Consider the following 18,876-nt stretch of genomic DNA (forward strand, 5'->3'; position numbering starts at 1 on the left):
ATCAACCAAGCTCAGAATATAGAATAACAGGCGTTAAAACAGGATGTTGTTAAGTGGCTGGGTTCCTCCCTAACCACAGCTACTGAATATATTCTTATATGGCTGTCTTTGAAATATTTGAGCGGAGAAGTTATTCCAGCGTGGGAGGATTTTTACAGAACTTTGGAAAAGGTTTCGGTTTGTAAAACTTGCCTCACCCAACTTTTAAAAGCTACCAGGCACCTAAAAGAATTCCACACATCTGTGGCGAGTTTTAGTGTCGTTCAGCCTAAAAATGAACCCTGGAGTATGGAAGCCCACAAAAAAAAAAAAGGATCCATAACTCGAAATTTCAAGTTATTTTCTCGAAATTTAGACCTATTAACTCGACATTTTGAGAAAATAACTCAAATACTTTTCTCAAAATTTTGAGTTAATAACTTGAAATTTCGAGTTATGGATACTTGTTTTTTTGTTTGTTCTTTTAGTGGCGGAAACGGGCTTCCATACTGGAGATCTTACGTGAAATATTTTGTGAAATTTATGAGTCCTTATCGCTAATGTTCACTCGAAATTTCTATGCGTAGTTAATAATGCCAATATGTTAATATGTTTTTAGTGATGTTTTGTGGAGGGTCACTCACAGTACAAGAGAACAACACATCGACATAAATGTGTTTATTTGACCATTTTATAGACAATTATCTCAAAGACAGCAGCGTCTGCCATGTTACTTACATGTCCAAGGTAAAAACTTTACAAAAATAAATAGCTTAAAAAGGAAGCTGTAATAATAGCATATTCCTTCACTGAAGGGATACAGGCCTAATCCTCCATCTCTTTTATAACATACTGTAAATTAACAACAGGAATGAAGAAATCAAATATACACACATGAGTCTGAAACATCTGCAAACATTTGCATATGATGCATGAACTAAAGGGAAAATGAATAAAATTACTGTTATTTTTTCATATACATGATAGATAATATGCTTATCACTTAACTTAGTAATAACACCTCCAAAATAAAATATTGCAGACTGGTTGTACTGCTGTTGCTCAACTACACTGTGATGCACGTGGACATGGAACAAGGCTACAGTTACGTTACGGGGTCGAGTGGTCTGTCGTTGGGTTGTCCGATCAGAAAGACCAGACATGATCGAGGCTAATACATGTACAAAGTGTGGGAAATGCCTAGCTTTTGATGTTGGCTCCAGCAGCCAGTAAATATAGTGAGAGCTATGGGTTTGGCTCAACAATACTAACTCTCCAGATAAAACCATGACGTCCTCGTCACACGAATTTAACACAAATTACATTAATGTGTGTTTGAAAAGACGAAGCAATCACACACAAGTGCCTCGATCGTACGTCCGTACCTTATTTAAGGGCAAGTGGCTCGATCAAAGCTCTATAGGGGCTTGATTCTGTGGATTACAGCTGGACGAGGTATATTTACACTGTGCTGGTGTCTGACAGCAGGTTTCATTGTTCTAGCCCCACCGAACTGCTGTTAATAGCAGACGGCCTCCAAAAACAATCTTTTAAGCTGGACTAAATCTGTCATTCTGGAGGAAACACACACACTGCACCTTCTCTTAGCAACTATGCATAGCATCACATGTACATCCTGAGGTAGATTTCCATTGTTTCAATAGTGGTTGTCAAATGATGTCAACAGAATGACATAGCAATATTCAGCTAAAAGCCTTTGATGTGATTTGATGCAACCAGTCGATAAGATGGATGGATTATGAGGCAATGGGCCCTGGGATGTAGACGTTTAACCCCCACCCACCACCACTGCCACTACTGCCACTCCTGCGTAACAACAGGACCCTCCAGATTGAAAGGCATAAAACATCTTGCAGGTGAAAAAGAATGGTCATAATTATCATTTCTTTGGTTTTGTGGATCGCTCTGTGTGTGTTTGTAGTCATACTGTCCCTGATCTAATGGACCCCAGCATTATTCTTGGTGCGTCCACCTGTTCAGTAATCCATCCATTGTTCATAAGTGCACTATGACCATGAGTCCGCTGTACTCGTGTTCTTCACAAGCAGTCCTGGTTGAAACATTCCCCAGACACCGGCTCTGGGATCTTTCTTGGATCGCACTGTTCTGCTTCAACAGTCTTGCCAGTGTAGTCTATGCAGAAAATGCTGCGGTGGCGCTCCCCCTGACCACAAGTTCGTGAGCAGGCAGACCAAGGTCCCATCTGCCATATGGGACAGGGCAGATCTGCACAGGGCCTGATGTCTATGGGCTTTAGGTCTTTGTCACACTGACTGGAGAGGAAGCCTTCGTCGTCCATGCATTCAACGTTTCTCCTGGACCACCCGGATCCACAGGTCTTGGAGCACAGAGACCACTCGCCCAGCACCCATTCAGGCACGCCAAACGGACGAATCATATGCAAAGACAGGGACGAGCCCTTCTTCTCCTTGGGTTTGTTCAAAGTCACATCTTTAGGGATGAAAAAAGTATATTTGACCTTGGGAGGGCTACCATCTCCTGCAGTGGCGAGGAGCTGGATGGTGATGGCCTCCTTGAGCTGCCTGAAGCTCTGGATCCTCTCTAGCGTCGTGGAAGAGCCGCTGTACTTCAGTACTGCGCCCAGCACCGGAATGTCCTGCTCAACCGTGGACACGGAGAAGTTACCATTAAGGATGTAACCGCCACTCTCTCTCTTTACAGCCAGGTAGTAGCCATCGTGCTTGATTCCTCGGTGGCTCCGCTGCTTGATGTCAATGTTAGTAGCGCCAGTGGGAACTGTGACAATGTCACTGTATCCATAGCTGATGGAGAAGAAAAAGAACAGATAACAGTTTACTATAGAATATCTTATCTGTGCATTAATTAGAACTTCCAGGTGAAAGGAGATGAACTTGGTTTGAAACAGAAGAAGCGTGAAACTATAATCAACCTACCAACATGTATGAAACTACTAATCTTATCTAAACTATGTTGAGTAGATCAGAAAAAGCATAAATAAAATGAGACAGATAATCAGAATACCACAAATGGCTGGGCCAAACGTTATGAAGGACCTAAATTGATATTTGGGGTGAATAAATTCTTGTGAATGGGCCTCAAGTACAACATAAGCAAGTAGAATTTAAAAAAAGATTTGTATTATAGTGGGCGAAATATGATCTAACAACACAATCAATTAATCTACTAATTAACTACAGTAGAAGGAAAGACATCAATATATTTGTCTAAGCCTTTTAGTGCTTTATCATTTTTATTATCACGTTCAAGTTCAAAGTTTATTCGCCACATGTAGTGGCAGGTCGCCCTGCAGTGGAATGAACCCGCCCCCCGACCTTACACATACAACACAGACATCACATGGGGATACAAGTCGGAGAACGGTTGCATTATCGTTGATCTGATCGGCTTACGTTGCTTTGTTGCTCGAGCCTGTGATCTTTCTACAGGTCAGCCCACTTCCTCCACACACTCCACACTTGTCCACTCTCTTGTTGGATCCTATCACCTGGTCGCAGCCTGCCTTCACACACTGTCCTTGGACACACACAGATGTGGTGTCAGGGCCACAGGGGGTCCCGTCAATCACCTGCAGGGATGGAGCAAGCATCGGTGGGTCACTACACATGTCCCATTCAACTATATTTTGAATACAGTTCAACATCATGTCAGGGTGTTCATCAGTGGATGGAGGTCACGGTCATGATGTTGGAGCTGGTTATGACACTGGCTATGAAGCAGAGCTGGGACTTCAGGAATGAGTGACGCTTTTCTAAAACCACTATTCTGATTTAAAAAACTGAACCAGTGCTTCAGACTACTGGCTTTCCTTTCATTGAGATTTGCTGTCGAGTGACGTTATTGTACCTTGGATTCAAACACCTTGAATTCACTGCTGCCCCGGGCCCTGCAGAACAGCTTGCACCTGTCTCTGGGAGAAACACCAGCGTACTTTGGTATCCACTGTTTCACGTTCCCGTTGTGGTCCAGGTAGTTGGGGCTGCTGTACTTCTCACACTGCTCCTCCCTGAAACTTTTACCTAACATGAAGAAACAATAAATTAAGATACTCTACCAAAACAATATTATTTGTATAATCCGAACACCTGATCAACTGTATGTTTATATTCATTAGAGCAACGCAGAAAAATAGATGAACACCAGCAGAGTCTGGATCAGGCTGGTGGACAACAATTAATTATGTAGCATCAAAACATAAAACCTGATTAGAAAACACTATATGGACAAACGTACTGGGCCAGCTGCACATCGCACCTACAGGAGCTCAGCCATGCTTGAAGCGTGCAGTTTTTGTGGCGATGGAGGATGCTTCACGGCCGAGTTGGGGAGATTTCTACAAGCTTCCCCTTTGCAATATTCACGCTCACAGTGAATCTCATGATATCTAGAAGGGAGGACATTTCATGAACTGACTTGTTGCAGTGGTGCCATCCTGTTACAGCACCACACTGGAATTCAGCGAGCTCTTTACAACGACCCATTCTTCTGCTAATGTTTCTAAAGGCAGGCCACACAGTTCAGTGCGTGACTGTAAAACACTCTGACTCAAAGATTAGGAGGCGTGGCCATATGGTGTGTTTTTGCAGTTCTTTTATTGGTTACAGTGATACATTAGTGACTCCTCTGGTCTGCCCTCAGTGAAGATGTTTCATTGGAGTCTTTAGTTTCATGTCTACAACATGAGTCTTAATTTGTAAATTAGTGTCCACACTAGTGTCGCTGACATGTCCCTGCTGCATGGGTGGTCATTTCCGCACTCCCATCCCCCCATCCCTGCTTACAAGATGGCTCAAATCACAGCACCTACATCTGTCTTTTATATGCAGGCTGTGGGTCAGTCTAGAAAATGCTGTTTTTCGATTGAGCGTCCCCCTGTTGCCTCCAGTGCCGTCTCCCTGTCGGCCTGTGATCATCTGAGTGCAAACAGCTGTTCTAGAGTCCGAGCAGATCTGTGCCAGCTGTGCCTCATCACAACAATCAAGCTCTCTACAAATATCCAACTCTGCCACCACCAGCCTGCTGCGTGCTTATGCAACTTCTTATTTTGTTGTTACTCGTTACAGAATCCCGACCCTCGTCTCCTCTCGCCTGCAGCTCCATCTGTAATGTCTGCAGCGTCAGACTTTTAGCTTCCAGCTCGTCATTTGTTTCCATCCCTGTGTTACCCCGGCCCCAACCGAGCTCTGCTGCTCAAGTCGGAATATCACAAGTTTTAATCCAAGCCTGCTCTGCTGTCCCCGCTCATTATCTACAATGAATTGTCTTTTATCTACAACTCTGTAGAGAAAAGACAGTTGAATGTCGCAAAAAGCTGGAACAAGTCAAAACTGCAAAACTACAAAGTTGGATCTGCTGACATCAGTGGTCGGTAGATGTCTATAAGCACCTGTTTTGTTCTCCTGCTCATGATTTGCAGTGTGGTCAACAACACTGGCAGCACTTTGGCAGAAAAGAGGTTCTAGATAGAACCAAGCTTAATGTGTTTAAATTACACAGTTTCTTCCAGAGTTTGTGGAGTGGTTTGAACACGAGCTGGTACATAGTTTTTTGTTTTGTTTTTTTCTTCATAAAAATGTCCATCTGTTGCAAAGCTTAATTTTCATTTCTAAAGACACGGTGGAGCCTGGGGAAGAACACAGCACATTTCAGAGCAGGTTTAGAGAGTTTTTCTTAAGGTTGCGATGTAGATCTTGGGCTTTGGCAGAGGCACTCGGGGATCACATCCTGTGGCCTAATGTTCCTGTGGCTTATGGTGAGGGTTGGGTTTGGAAACTGTGGCCAAAACATCATAAGGTGGGGTCAACGTGCGGTGGGGCCAACCCTCGCCCAAATATGCCAACACACCTAACATCTGGCCTGCATAAAGCGGATCTACAGTAGGTCTGTGGCAGCCAGACTCACCCCGGGTCAATGCTGCCAGTCAAGGCCAAATGTAGGACAATGGAAAGTGCAGATGTGGGACAAACATTTGTTGGGAACAAGCGATATAAGAAGCTGTTTCTTTGTTCATTTGAAAGCTGAGAGCTGTATTACGTTGACCCTTACCTTCATTGTTGTCACATGGCTGTATGTTGCAGGACTGGTACTGGACCCTCTGCCCTTCACAGTACTTCCCTCCATTCTGAGGCACTGGGTTAGTGCACTCCCTGTAGGAGAACTCCACCCCACCTCCACACGTCCTAGAGCACTGCTGCCACGGTCCCCACGAGCTCCAGCCGCCGTCCACAACCATCTGCGGTAAAACACACAGGAAAAAAAGAGCAGAGTAGTTGGTTAGTGCTCTGAGCCAAAGGCAATGTCAGCTGTGCAGCCTAAACCACAGTCTGGGCTTCTGGGTTTGAGGCCGCACAGCGTGTTGGCATGCCGCGACTCGAGGCTAAATCTGTGTTGAAGTTCGGCACGCGCCTGCTGTCTGACTCTACCCACATTCCTGCCACATGTGTCACTCACTGCTAGTAGAACCTGCCATGCTCCAAGTTTGTACGTTGAGTGAGTATGTGCGCGTGTGCATGTGTGTTTGCTAGCAAGGTTGTTCTTTCCAGAAGTTTTATAAGCTTGAACCACATCCCAACGGCCAGCATGTCTGGATTCATAAACAGATGTGTATTCAGAACATAAGGAGAAGGTATCAAGGCGACCGACCTTAAATAAGATGCTGAGATGTTCTTTGAGGAAATCTAAAAAGGTATCGTGAAGGATCTGCATTTCAACTCGCCAAAGTCAGACACAGCTCAGTTTATAATGCGTTCTCTGAGCCCTTTAATGTCTGTACTTCAACTTGAAATGGCAGCATTTATGAAAACGAGTCAGGTCTCAGCTAATGCAACACTTTGTACAAACATGCAGAGTTTTGTATTATGGAAGCAGTGAGATTCTCCACCACAGGGAATATTTTGGCCTTGCTGACTCTCATCACTTGTCTGTTGTTAGCGTATTAGCTTTGCTATCTGCTGTCATCTCTCTGCTATCATTGTGGGTTTGAATCCACAGTTTGGGGCGGAGCTTGATGGTTCTTACCATATTTGCGTGGGCTCTCTGTGGGTATTCCAGCTTCCGCCCACACGCCAAAGACATGCAGTTAGTGCATTTATGTTCATTGGAACATCAGATTAAGAATAAACTGTGAGACAACTCGTGCATTATCCACAGCTTATCTAACGCAGCATGAGCAAAACCTCCAAAATGTGCTGAGGATGCTGGCCTCATTAGAGCTTTATGACTACAAACCTGATTACTCTGTTGAAAGGAAGTGACTCATCAGACACTGTGAACATTCTTTGGTGGTGAGCCAGTGAAATAAACAACGTCAGCATGCAACATGCAAGAAGATGGGAACAGGGTCCAAAGACTGTAAGGGTTACTGAAAAAACACGTGCTTCAGAAAAAAGCTTGGAAAACCAAGGATTTTGACTAGGCTGGGTTTTAATAATCGATTCATCGATTAAAATGGATTCCGGCTTGGATAACATGATATCGATTCATTAAATTCCTGAATCGATTTTTTTATATAAATGTATTTTGCCCAAAACGCCAGAATCTCAGGTTAAACCTCACAAAATTTCAACAACCACCAAACAGCTAAAACAGTAAATGAGAGCAGGAGCACAGACTCTGCACAGAGACGTAAACACAAAGCTCGGACCTGCGGATCAGAATCAGTGAGATGTGACTTTCTCACCGACGGCACGGGCACGGTCGGGGCTGAAAGCCGACAGCTCGCTGACTCTGATGTGTCGGCGGGTCGAGCTTTGTGTTCACGCCCTTTTTTCACTGATTCTAAAGCTGTTAGTTTGATGTCGCTCCAAACAATATTGACCGAACCAGCAGCCAAAGAAGATCCAAACTACGCTTCACATAAACATCGTCATGGATTCACTCTGACTTTTACTGTTTTGCTTCCACCAGGATAAAATCTCACTTCATGCACAGCTCTCTCCCTCTCTCTCTCGAACAGTTTCCCGTCTAAAAATCTGTTTTCTTCATTATTCGCTTGCTTGTTACGCACAAGTCTGCCGTTGTTTACAGGCTGTCAGCCGCTGTTTTTTTTCTTTTACTTACTTCCGAAAAGAAAACCTCATTTCTGCTGTTCAACAGGCTTCTAAACAAATGTAAACTTTTTAAAATGATGCAAAATACAAAACGCCGTGTCTCTAATAAAACTGCTGTAACTTCAGAGGTGATGTTCATATGCTGGTTAATGATTTTCATTTGTTTTTGATCTACTGCAGAATATTTTTATAAAATCCCAGAACAGGAAAATCTCCTTCATGTGTTTCTGTGTTTATCCTCAGCTACTTTGACACAAAGGCCTCGCTGTGATGCTCACACCTTTGGTAAAGTCTGGAAAGTGTCAGCTTCCTTTTTATAGATACAAAAATATGTAAATGTACAGATCTGAATTATAATATTTCTGACTGTGTGAGGCAAAATTTCCCAGATTCAAATCGAATCGAATCGATTCTAGAAATCAGTGGCGATACCCAGCCCTAATTCTGACCCTCGTGTGAAAATCTTTGGTCTCAAAGCTGCACTGATATTTCTTTTCTTCCAAAAGCAATCGTGACCTTATGTTGTCGCCATGGCCACTACAAGCCTAATCACCTCATGGCCTTACAAGGATGGTGTGGCTCATGTGTTGGGAAACAGCTGAATGAACAAACGTCAGCCTCACTTTTTGTTTTTTACCGACTGCCGAGGAAAAAACAAAAATCAGGCTCACTAGCACGGCGGCACAAAGGCAGCAGGTGCACTGATGTGAAACAGGCATGCAGGAGGTGCATTTCTGCACATCTACCTACACACTGTGTCCCTTTCTTAGTTGTGTGTCACGGTGAACTTATTTCTAAGGCTTCTCCACAGTACTCTGCAAGCATATCTTTCAATGTACACACTGATCATGTGTGAGCACTCAATAAGAGCTGCTAAGTCGGCAAGTTTGGATGCAGTATTTGTGTTGTGAGATAAAATTCCTGCTAGCAATACTTAAAATATTTGACCAATAATACAATAAAAAGGTCAAACTTTAAAATAAAAGAGGTTGTGTGGGAGGGGCACTGACTCAGTAGTGAGAATTACACAGCTGATACCGCGAGCTAATGCTGGTGTTCATAGCTGGTAGCTGAGATACTTCCGGTCCCTGTTCATGAAAGCAAAGGATTTTACTGCCATCAAATGTAACTTAGTAAGGTGTCTTTTAAAAAACAGGGAAAAAGACTCAGGCTTACCAGTGGCTTCATCGCCTCATAGACTGGCACGCAGACGCCATGAAGGCAGCTTCCATTGGCACTGCAGGGGGTGCCATCAGCCCAGGGCAGGCTCTTCTTGGTAGAGCATTCCAGCGTCCCCTCCTCCTGACACCACAGCTGGCTGCAGATATCGCTGTCGGAGGTGTTGGGGCAGTGGACGAACTCCTCTCCAAAAATCTGCTGGCACTGCTGGTCCACGCTGTACTTGGAGCCTGGCAGCTCCTTTGGTAGAGGCATGGCGCTCTCTGGGACATCGAGCAGGCAGTCCCCTGTGGTTACAGCACAAAACAAGTCCGTATGAGGCCGATTATATCGGGGTTTGTGGAGACTGTGGTTCTCGCGGCACAGTGACAATCGTAAATATGCTGCGTGTGGCATGACAACAGTGGGAAAGTATTCAGTGCAAGCTGTGTCCTGACTATAAAACGGAATAATTTCACTTTAACTGATGTAGTGCATGTTTATAGGCAGCCTAATGCTCTGAATCTGGACGTCTGACAGGTAATCCAAATCTGATTATTTTCCATTATTCCTCTAATGATCTTTATTGCATTCAATAAGCTTTTGTCTGGAGCTGTCAATGACATCTGCGGTTCGGAATGAACATTCTCAGCCACATGAGTTTTTGTTGGAAACATTTTCCAACTGATAAAGAACATATTTTGCTGACACCAGCTGTTGCTTTTGGCCGAGGAGGTGGGGAACAGGAAGAAGTCCATATTATGACTCAGTGGAAAAGAAGGTTCATTGACAGATCTAGCAAGGATACAAACAATACAAGATGCACAACAAGGCAGGGGGAGAGGGAGCAACAGAGGTAAGGCAAAAGAAAGAGAGCAGGATGTGGAAACCTCGGGCGAAATAAATTGAGCGTCCAACCCGTAATTTAAGGGGAGCGGCACGTTTAAGCAGGAAAGCCTCGGTTCACGAGAGGATGAGAGGAAGCGTATGTTTTATACATCTCTGAGTCAGCCCTAATAACAGAGTCACAGCGTGGCAGGCAGCCACACTGGCACAAGACATTAATGTCTGCTGTAGAGCAACAAGCTGCAGTGTGCCTCACCGTGCCCGTTGTCAAAGAATTCGGTAACGTAGAGCGCGCTGCAGGGCGACCAAGGCATGGTTTTGTTGAGGCTGACGAACACAGGCGCCATCAGGTGATGACCTCCCAAATCCCCAAAGAGTCTCTCACACGTCTTGGAGTCATCATGAGGCATGCTCAACACATGACCTGCAGGAGGTGACAGTTTTTGAAGGTGCTTGAGTGTTTAGGAATGACTGAAAACTCGATCTAAGAAGCTTTTCCATAAAGCCGAGGATCGCGTCAGCCCCCCCAATGCGACCTCACCGAGCTCGTGTGCAGCTGTGAAGGCAGCTTGCAGGCCGTTGTCCTCGATAACCGAGCAGCTTCTCTTGGGATCGCACATCGTCCCGACATCGGCCACGCCCAGCGTGTCGCAGCTCTTCTGACCGCAGATGTTCTGGAACACAAACACAGAACAAAAATGTCAGATTTGAATAAACTGAAAAAAAGAGCTACTTTGTTTCTCCACGATTACATGTTCGTAGTTTCACTTTGGTGGCTTCTCCTTCTGGGCTTTTCAAATACAGGAGGGGAACGGGTTCTCCAGATAAAGCTGGAATTCAGTGAAGCTCCATAAACTTCAAACTCCAGCAGGAAGAAAGAATAAAAAGGACGCTCGGTGCCACTCCGGTTTCTGCTGCAACGTTCAGAATTTGATGTAAACAACATGGAAGAATGGATCCGTCCTGCCTTGTGTTAGCAGTTTGTCCTATTACATCACCGGACCGGTGAGCATTAATGACCTGGGTATTTTTCTGACCACGTGCAGCCCTTTATGTGCACGTCTTCTGATGACGGCACACCACAAAGCTTCAGTTATATCAAACTGCTTTGTTGAACACAACAATGAGTTCACTGTACCTTTGGCATGTTCTCGAATCGCAGACTCACATCACGGAAGTGTAGCAGACAAACCTGCAGCACTTGTGTGATGTTATTGTGTCAGTAACAACAAAATCGCTGAGGAATGTTTCCAGGAACGTTTCGTGTTTGTGCCACGAAGAATTAAAACAGACAAAAAGGGTCCAAATTCAAACAAAGTGTCCCGTGAGCACAGTTGCCTTTCGTTTCTAGGTCAGCTGTTTGGTCACTTTAAACTTTCCGTTCTACTTTGAACCAACTTTTTCGTTTTTGCTAAATTGCTTATTTATTCTAGTCTGTTTATAATTAATCACTGGTTCAACTTTTCATCAGTGGCTGCTTGTTACAATATTCGGTTTTTAGAATGAGCCTCTGGAGAGTGAAGCTAGCACAATCAGTCCTCTTACAGTAAAGGTATGTACAGAGATCTCTATATAATGTGCATTATGCCAAAGTAAACGAAGCAGCAATTTTAAGATTGTTACAAAGCGTGAGTGTGACGTGGAGCTGGGAACCGAGTTTCGTCCTCTGTGCAGTAAAAAGCCTGATTGTGTTGACCTGCTTGGACTCTGACTAGTTTTCATGCACACTCAGTAGCAGCCTGAGGTGTTACAACCACCTCCTGTGTGGATATAGTTTGGTGGCTAGCTGCATATTAACTCAGCGAGTGCAGCTTTGCATAAAGTTGGAGCGCTATGTACAGTATGTGACAAGAACCAGTATACACTGGAGGGAAGTGGCAGTGGCCAGCAAAGGTAATGGGACAGCTGCACTGCTGCTAAAACTGCGTTTCACTCAAACTAAATTGAAAGATTCAAACTGAAACAGGCAACGTCCGAATATTTTATACATCCCAAATATTTGCGTGACAGCTTGTGGATATATGGCACTGCAGGCTGGACTGTTAAAGACTTAAAGCCATTATTCTGTCAAATACAGTAAATATATTAGCAACCCTTGATGACTGTTATATAACCTTCACCATCTATTAAAACAAGCAAAAGCATGTTACTCAGTGTTTCCATCATTAAGCAAAAGCAAATAAATATCCGCAGCCGTGTGTTATATCAGACATCTTTCCTTATTTCTGTGTAGCATGGACAGATGCATCCACGGCCTCGCCTTCTCTAAAAAACACGAGGCAGGACCTTCTGTGATTGGAAAGACATCTGGACTTGGAAACAGGGACTGAGTGCAGCTCAGTCTGTGTTTGCTCACCTTATTCCACAACAGCAAACCATGCCTTTCATGCAGATGCAAGACTCGACGTATGGGTCAGAGCTCAAACCGCAATGTTGTACAAACACACACGCGGTGAGACCGCAAAGATGCACGAGTGACATGTTTCCAATGCATGCAACCCGCCGCGAGCTTTGCGTTTTACGCAGCGTCAGTCTTCTCTTTTGACTGCGGCTTGCACAGCACGCATTTGCAACCCCGAGCAGGCCACATACTAAAGCTCGACCGTTTGTAGGGGCACTAAAGTTAGCTCATCCACGAGGAGCCTTCTGTCCTCTGCATTTCAAAGCGTATTTCTGCGGAAATGGAAAAACAAACAGAAACCCGGGTTGGCGTGAATGATGGTTTCCCCCAGAGAAAAGCCGCTTCAACAATCCAGCACAAGACAGCACAAAGCCATATGTTCTCTCCATTATTTCTCAGAGCCGGGGTCAGATTTACACGCTAACGTCATTCTGTAGGCGGATAAATGCCAAGCCTGTCATCAAATCGAGCCGCAAACCAGGGCACTTAGCTATAAAAATGTAATAATAGAGAAGTTCCTCGCCTAATGTATTGTCTGCTAACACCTTGTCAACACGCACATACCAGATGGAAGAAGGCAGCCAAATGCAGCAGAACAAGCCAATCGCAACTCAAACCCCGAGGACTTGTGAACTTATTTCCTGTCGAAGCATCCATAAAGAACAGTTTGTTTGCTTTGCTTTGACATTTCCCCAGCTTGGAAAAGATTATTCCATCTCTGGTTTCAGCATCTTTAATTGACAGCTCGAAAGTTTTTCTTTTCTATGGGTTGTTTTTCTTTTCTATGGGCGCTGTTTCAGCTGGGAGACCTCCAAGTGTCACTACAGCTGCTCTAAAGCGCACCTGTGCCACTGTGTGGCACTTTGGCTTAGATAATTGCTGGGCGGTTGGCTTTGCTGCCTGTGAAACCGCGTTATGCTCCCACAGCTGGCGGGGCACTGAATTCCACCAGAGATTATTTTCGGACTCATTCTTGCTGGTTGTCTTCTGAACGGGAAACTAAATCTGCCAGAACGTGATGGTGAGAGGACCGTCCATCCTCCGTGAAGCACGGCAAAACCGCACTTTGAAGAAAAAGCTTGACTGCTGTAACCTATCGTGGTGACTGACTCTGTGTCAAGGTGTTTTTTACTAGCACGCACACACACACACACTGCATGAACTGCTAAACACGTCCAGCTGAGGGCACACAACCTACTTTGTATCACACACGTGTTACTTCAGAGGATCCTAACATTAAACATGATGAACGTTTCAAATAGTAACAAATAATCCGTGTGAGGTCAAATCTGACTTTCTTACTTCAAACTATTTTTTTTCTACTTTTGGATCTGTATGATGTCACTGTGAGCAGAGATCCCTAATACACTCATCTCTGTTACCATCTGTTGCTGTGAGTGTACAAGCCCCACCCACTTGGTGGGTTTTATTTATGAAGAGCAGCCAATCAGAAGAAACTTGGCTTAAAAGGAGGGAGAGGGTCGCTGGGATGGCTGCCATAAACTTGTAGTTCATTTAGTCGGTGAAAAAGCGTCGCACAGAGTCCCATTACGACGTAAAGAACTGCTTTAATAATATAACGTAGCTGTAATAAATCCCCTTTAAAAGCATTAGCCTTAGCTCTGTTTTAGAGAATCATACATTAATTCTCCTTCTTTAACTTCCTTTATTGCTTTGGTTGCTAGCAGGTGGCACACATTGAGTTTATGTGAACATGAGAATCCACCTTCAGCAGTGAGAGAAATACATGTACCTTTTACAGGACACACAGGGATTTGTTCAATAAAACATTAAAAAAATAGAATTTATTTGTTAGCATTTACATTTTGGGCAGCACGGTGGCACGGTGGTTAGCACTGTTGCCGCACAGCAAGAAGGTCCTGAGTTCAATTCCACCATCAGGCCGGGGTCTTTCTGTGTGGAGTTTGCATGTTCTCCCCGTGTTTGCATGGGCTCCCTCCGGGTACTCCGGCTTCCTCCCACCGTCCAAAGACATGCAGCTTGTGGGGATAGGTTAATTGGATAATCCAAATTGCCACTTGGTGTGAATGTGAGTGTGAATGGTTGTCTGTCCCTGTGTGTTGGCCCTGACATACTGGCGACCTGTCCAGGGTGTACCCCGCCTCTCGCCCTATGACAGCTGGGATAGGCTCCCGCGACCCTGAAAAGGATCAGCGGAAGCGAATGGATGGATGGCATTTACATTTTTGCTTCATGACTAAATCACTTCCCATTGTTAAACCTTTCAATGAAACCTGAAATACTCCGGTGTTCCTCAAGGATCAGTTCTCAGGCCACTGCCGTTTGCAAATTATGACTTAATGAACACTTCACAGTAACTCTTAATTTTGCCTGTAGGTTTTAATTGTGTCTCAGTTACTAAATGGCTGAGTACTCGTTTGCACAGTCCAGATGTCGTCGCGCGATCTTAGAATTTCAATTGCACGATATTAAACAATGCCTTTATTCAGGGATAATGATGGCATTTCTCTGAACTTGTGCAGTTAAAAGCTATAAATAGTGTAGTTAATGACTTCTTGTTAAGATGTTCATCTTGTTTAAAAGATAAATGTTTAAAGCCTTATTTGCAGATGATGCTGTGTTTTATTTCAAAGACCTAAACAGCTTCAAATAAAACAAAAAATGAGAAAAATAACAAAATCAGATGTATGCTCGTCTGCTGGTTCCTCACCTCTCTAGTGAACAGCATGGCAGTGTCGTAGTGCTCGGGATGCCTCTGGCTTGGTGGATTGAAGCGCTGCTGCCAGGAGCAGAAGTTCCTCAGAGCCACACCTCCATTGCTGGAGACCTCCGGTCCAATTTCCTCATCTTCCACCACCAGCATCTCCACCACCACCATGTTCACAGAGTTCTTTATGCTGGGGTGCTTATAAAGCTGGGCGGCCATGGACATGAGGGTGAGGATGTAGTGCTGTGGAGGAGAGGATATTTATGATTCAGCCTACAGATGTGTTTGGAGCCAGGCTGGCTGTCCCTCACAAGTGTGGGATTATAATAAACATACACGTGATGGTAATGAGAATTTTTTTATGAAATCTTGACAAGAAAGCGTGTGCGTGTGTGCGGTATATTACTCCAGGAGACTTTAATGATGTTTTGTGTCTGCGGGACAAGCTTCATTATAAAATTTTGAACAGATTGCAAACACATTTTTGCCTTTTCTTACTTACTAGATGTGCATGTGTAATCGTGTAGAGGGGCCAGTGTGTTGGTTAGCTCGGCTCTAACGTGCCGAGCCTCGTTTGATGCCTTCAAATGGAAAAGAGACTTTTTCCAAATGCAGTAATTGCACAAAAATAAAAGCATAAACACTATGAAGTACTACTCACTGAGCACATGTGTGTTCTACAATGGAAATTAAACTGGCTGATATGTGGAGCTGTCCTGGACTGTATGTTACTGCTGCAGCAAACAAAGAAAAGGAACGGATGCCAACATCATACAAGATGGCCAGAGCTGTAGGCAGACAAACCGACATGTATTTGCACCTGTGGCCTGAAATCATTTTCCCCAAAGTTACTTGTCCCATGACACAATCATGGGGCAACTGTGGCTCAGGGGATCGGGAAGCTCATCTGTAACCGGTTCGATCCCCCTGCTCTCTCTGTCCTGGTCGTTGTGCCCTTTGGGCAAGACACTTTACCCTACCGGTGTTGGCCAGAGGGGCCGATGGCGCAATATGGCTACAACTGTAGCTGCCTCCACCAGTGTGTGAATGAATAGTGGAATTGTAAAGTGCTTTGCCTGGAATTATTATTATCATTAAAGGAGACGCGTCAGGGATTTCCACTGAGCTGCTGTGTCACCGTGTTTCAGAGCTGCCAAATCACAGACAGTGTGAGCGGCTTTGCCGTGATGTGTATTCTCAGTGAAATCATTTTTTCTAGGGTGGGTTGATAGTCCCACATTGAAAGTTTTTCCACATGTGCTGTGAGCACACCCACGGAACCACATGTTGATTTTTGCCTGCGGAAACCAAATCACTGAAACGGCCCCTATTTGTAGAAAACTGCATAGAAATAAAGGAATGTGTGATTTGGGATGGAAAATCCACTGTGAGCCAAGTTTATCAGTGCAACCTTTCTCCTCACCTTGTGTCTGGTTGCCTGGGGAATACTATGGAGACTTTGGCAGCTGAGGAGTGACTTAAACACAAACAGATTAGAATTTGGCTGGTGCGGACTTTGGCACAGTCCTACTTATTACTGGTTCAGCTTTGTTTGGAACCAGGACTGATTTTAGATTGGAAGGAGGACGTAATAAACATTTAGTGCACTTTAAACACTGAAGGTTTTATGCGGGAGAGAAGGGCTGATTTAAAGAATCACGGAGTAAAGGCAGAATGGAAAAGCGCTGTGAGTCTTCCTGGTGATGCTGAGGCTTTGCTGCCAAATGGTGACCTAGTCCCTAGGAATGTGCTCTAGCATTTCTTGCATTTCTTTGGCCTGACATCTTTCTGTGAAAAACAGGGAGCTCATCGATTTCCGCCCAAGGTCCCTCACTGACAAAACATGTTTTATGCAGCCGGAGAGAAAAACATATGCCTGCCTTTATATTTTCGAGTGTGTGAATCCTGACTTTGCAGACAGGATGGGAAAATAAAAAAAAAAGGGGGGGGGGGGGGGGTAATGGAATGACGTCTACAACAGCGGCCTGTTTATGGAAGAGTCTAAGCCAAGAAATTAAAGAAAGCTTTGTTTGGGCGCCGAGTAAGTGTGTGCGTGCAGGAAAGAATGAGTTCATGGCGTCTGACCTTTATTTCATCTCCATAGAAGTGGGTCATGGTTGAGTCTGCTACCACCAGGGTCTCTATGAACCGTGGCGCGGAGACAAAGCGTCTCCGGCGTGGTTCCCTCCTTGCGTCACCGTCGCCGTGCGTAAAACTTTCCCCATTGTGCTGCTCCACGGCCGCGTGATCAGACGGGAGGGAAACACCGTTGCTGTCGTTGAATGTTCTCCTCCTGATGACGTGCGGCTCCTCGGCAGAGGCTGGCCCCGGGCCGCCGTGGAGTTTGGGCTCAATCAAATACTCTTTGCCCTCCGTTACAAAGGAGCCAAAGATGCCCGAGCACAGACTGACAGCCACGAGTGAGTTCTGATCTTGATCCACGTTCCCGGAGTAAAAGCAGCTCCTCAGGTGGCCCTCGCTCTCCTCTGACCTGTTCATAAGCTTCTGGGGGACGGCTCGGGCACCTGGAGCGCTGCGTAAAGTTTCAACGTCTCTGGCTTTGACGCGCTGGATGGTGAAGGAAGGCGCGATGAAGCTGGTGTCCGGGACGAGGTTTAGAGTAAAGTCTTTGCCAAACGCACTGAGGACAAACCTCGGCTGCTCCTCGCTTCTCTTCCAGAAGCGCCCGCTGGTTCTTGCGTTTATCCGAACAGGTACAACATCCTCTGATTCAAACGAAGAGGCAAGTGCCGCGTTGACCACGCACAGGAGCGAAAAGAGCAAACACGCAGTGGCACACATCGTCTGCAGACAGAAACGCGCTGAAGAGTGGATCAAAAATAAAGACTCTAACAAAGATGATGTCCTTTCTCTTCTGCAGTCGCAATAACGTCTCTACTGAAATGAAAGTGAGCTCCCAGTCCCACTCAGCTTCGACCAGCTATCATTCCCTGTTCTGCCGCTCACCAGCACCGCTGCAGTCTGGACATATCGGGGGTATTTATACTTTCCCTTCTTCTCTGGACACGAGGGGGCTTATTTTTGATATCCTCCGTTGCTGGAAATTCTCCTCCCACTCACACTTCATGAGAAACTCGAGGATAAAACGGGTCCAATAAGAATGGGCCGACACTCCCCCCTTCTGAAACAGCTTGACAACCGCGCTCCTATTATTAACCCAGCGTGCTGTATGGCAGCGACAGGACATCTATACTACGCATAGCTGGGAGTCCGCTACGCGAGTTATTTCGGAGGTGTGTGAGTGGCAGGCCCCCACAGGGCCCGGAGCCCCCCACCCCGCCCCTCTCCAAATCCGGCCTGCTTCATCCTCCGCACAAAAGAGCAAGACGAAGAAAGGCGCCGAGTTTTCTTGGAACTGACCCCGAACACTGGGAAACGTCTAATCGCGTTAGTGATGATTTTGGATGAACGTTATTCTTCTCATATCTCCAATATGTGACGTTTGAAGAAGCTTCTTTTTAAATACTAAAATAAAGCAAGATTTTACACACAGTGAATAAAAAACTGCATTTGAACTGAATGTTAAACTCATCAAATAATCAAAAACAAATGCCAAAAAATTCCTGCACCCCAAACAGATGTACAGATCACGACATGTACCAGCAGATGGCGCCAAAGCACAAGGACCGAGCGTTTGTGCTCACTCTTCGTTAGACACTAGGTGTCGCTGTTTGCCCAAAAATCAAGTTTCTGTTTTCACTTGTTCCCCGTTT

At 45.1% G+C, this 18,876-nt stretch overlaps 1 protein-coding gene across 1 annotated transcript; it reads right to left on the reverse strand.

Moving 5' to 3' along the window:
- Positions 1-642: 642 nt before the first annotated feature.
- On the reverse strand, positions 643-18,315 carry LOC146559051 (A disintegrin and metalloproteinase with thrombospondin motifs 8). The gene is made up of 9 exons (XM_085244676.1): positions 17,228-18,315; positions 15,146-15,385; positions 10,594-10,726; positions 10,309-10,476; positions 9,225-9,514; positions 6,046-6,232; positions 3,847-4,019; positions 3,393-3,568; positions 643-2,783 (listed from the first exon to the last, which is right to left on the reverse strand). The coding sequence occupies exons 1-9, from the start codon at positions 17,942-17,944 to the stop codon at positions 2,039-2,041; spliced, it is 2,829 nt and encodes a 942-aa protein (XP_085100802.1). The 5' UTR covers positions 17,945-18,315; the 3' UTR covers positions 643-2,038.
- Between the last annotated feature and the right edge of the window lie 561 nt (positions 18,316-18,876).

Source organism: Mchenga conophoros, linkage group LG14 (genome assembly GCF_057382185.1).
Source record: "Mchenga conophoros isolate Kocher_MC1m ecotype Shallow Benthic linkage group LG14, M_conophoros_male_GT1.1, whole genome shotgun sequence".
NCBI classification, from domain to species: Eukaryota; Metazoa; Chordata; class Actinopteri; order Cichliformes; family Cichlidae; genus Mchenga; species Mchenga conophoros.

What these genes read in the sequence shown, in the direction of transcription:
- LOC146559051 (XM_085244676.1), bottom strand. Translation starts at nt 17,944, where the DNA reads ATGTGTGCCACTGCGTGTTTGCTCTTTTCGCTCCTGTGCGTGGTCAAC. An exon ending in TCTATGGAGATGAAATAAAG is followed by an intron (nt 15,386 to 17,227) that starts GTCAGACGCCAT and finishes TCTCCTCCACAG; the next exon opens with CACTACATCCTCACCCTCAT. An exon ending in GCCATGTGACAACAATGAAG is followed by an intron (nt 4,020 to 6,045) that starts GTAAGGGTCAAC and finishes TCTTCATGTTAG; the next exon opens with GTAAAAGTTTCAGGGAGGAG.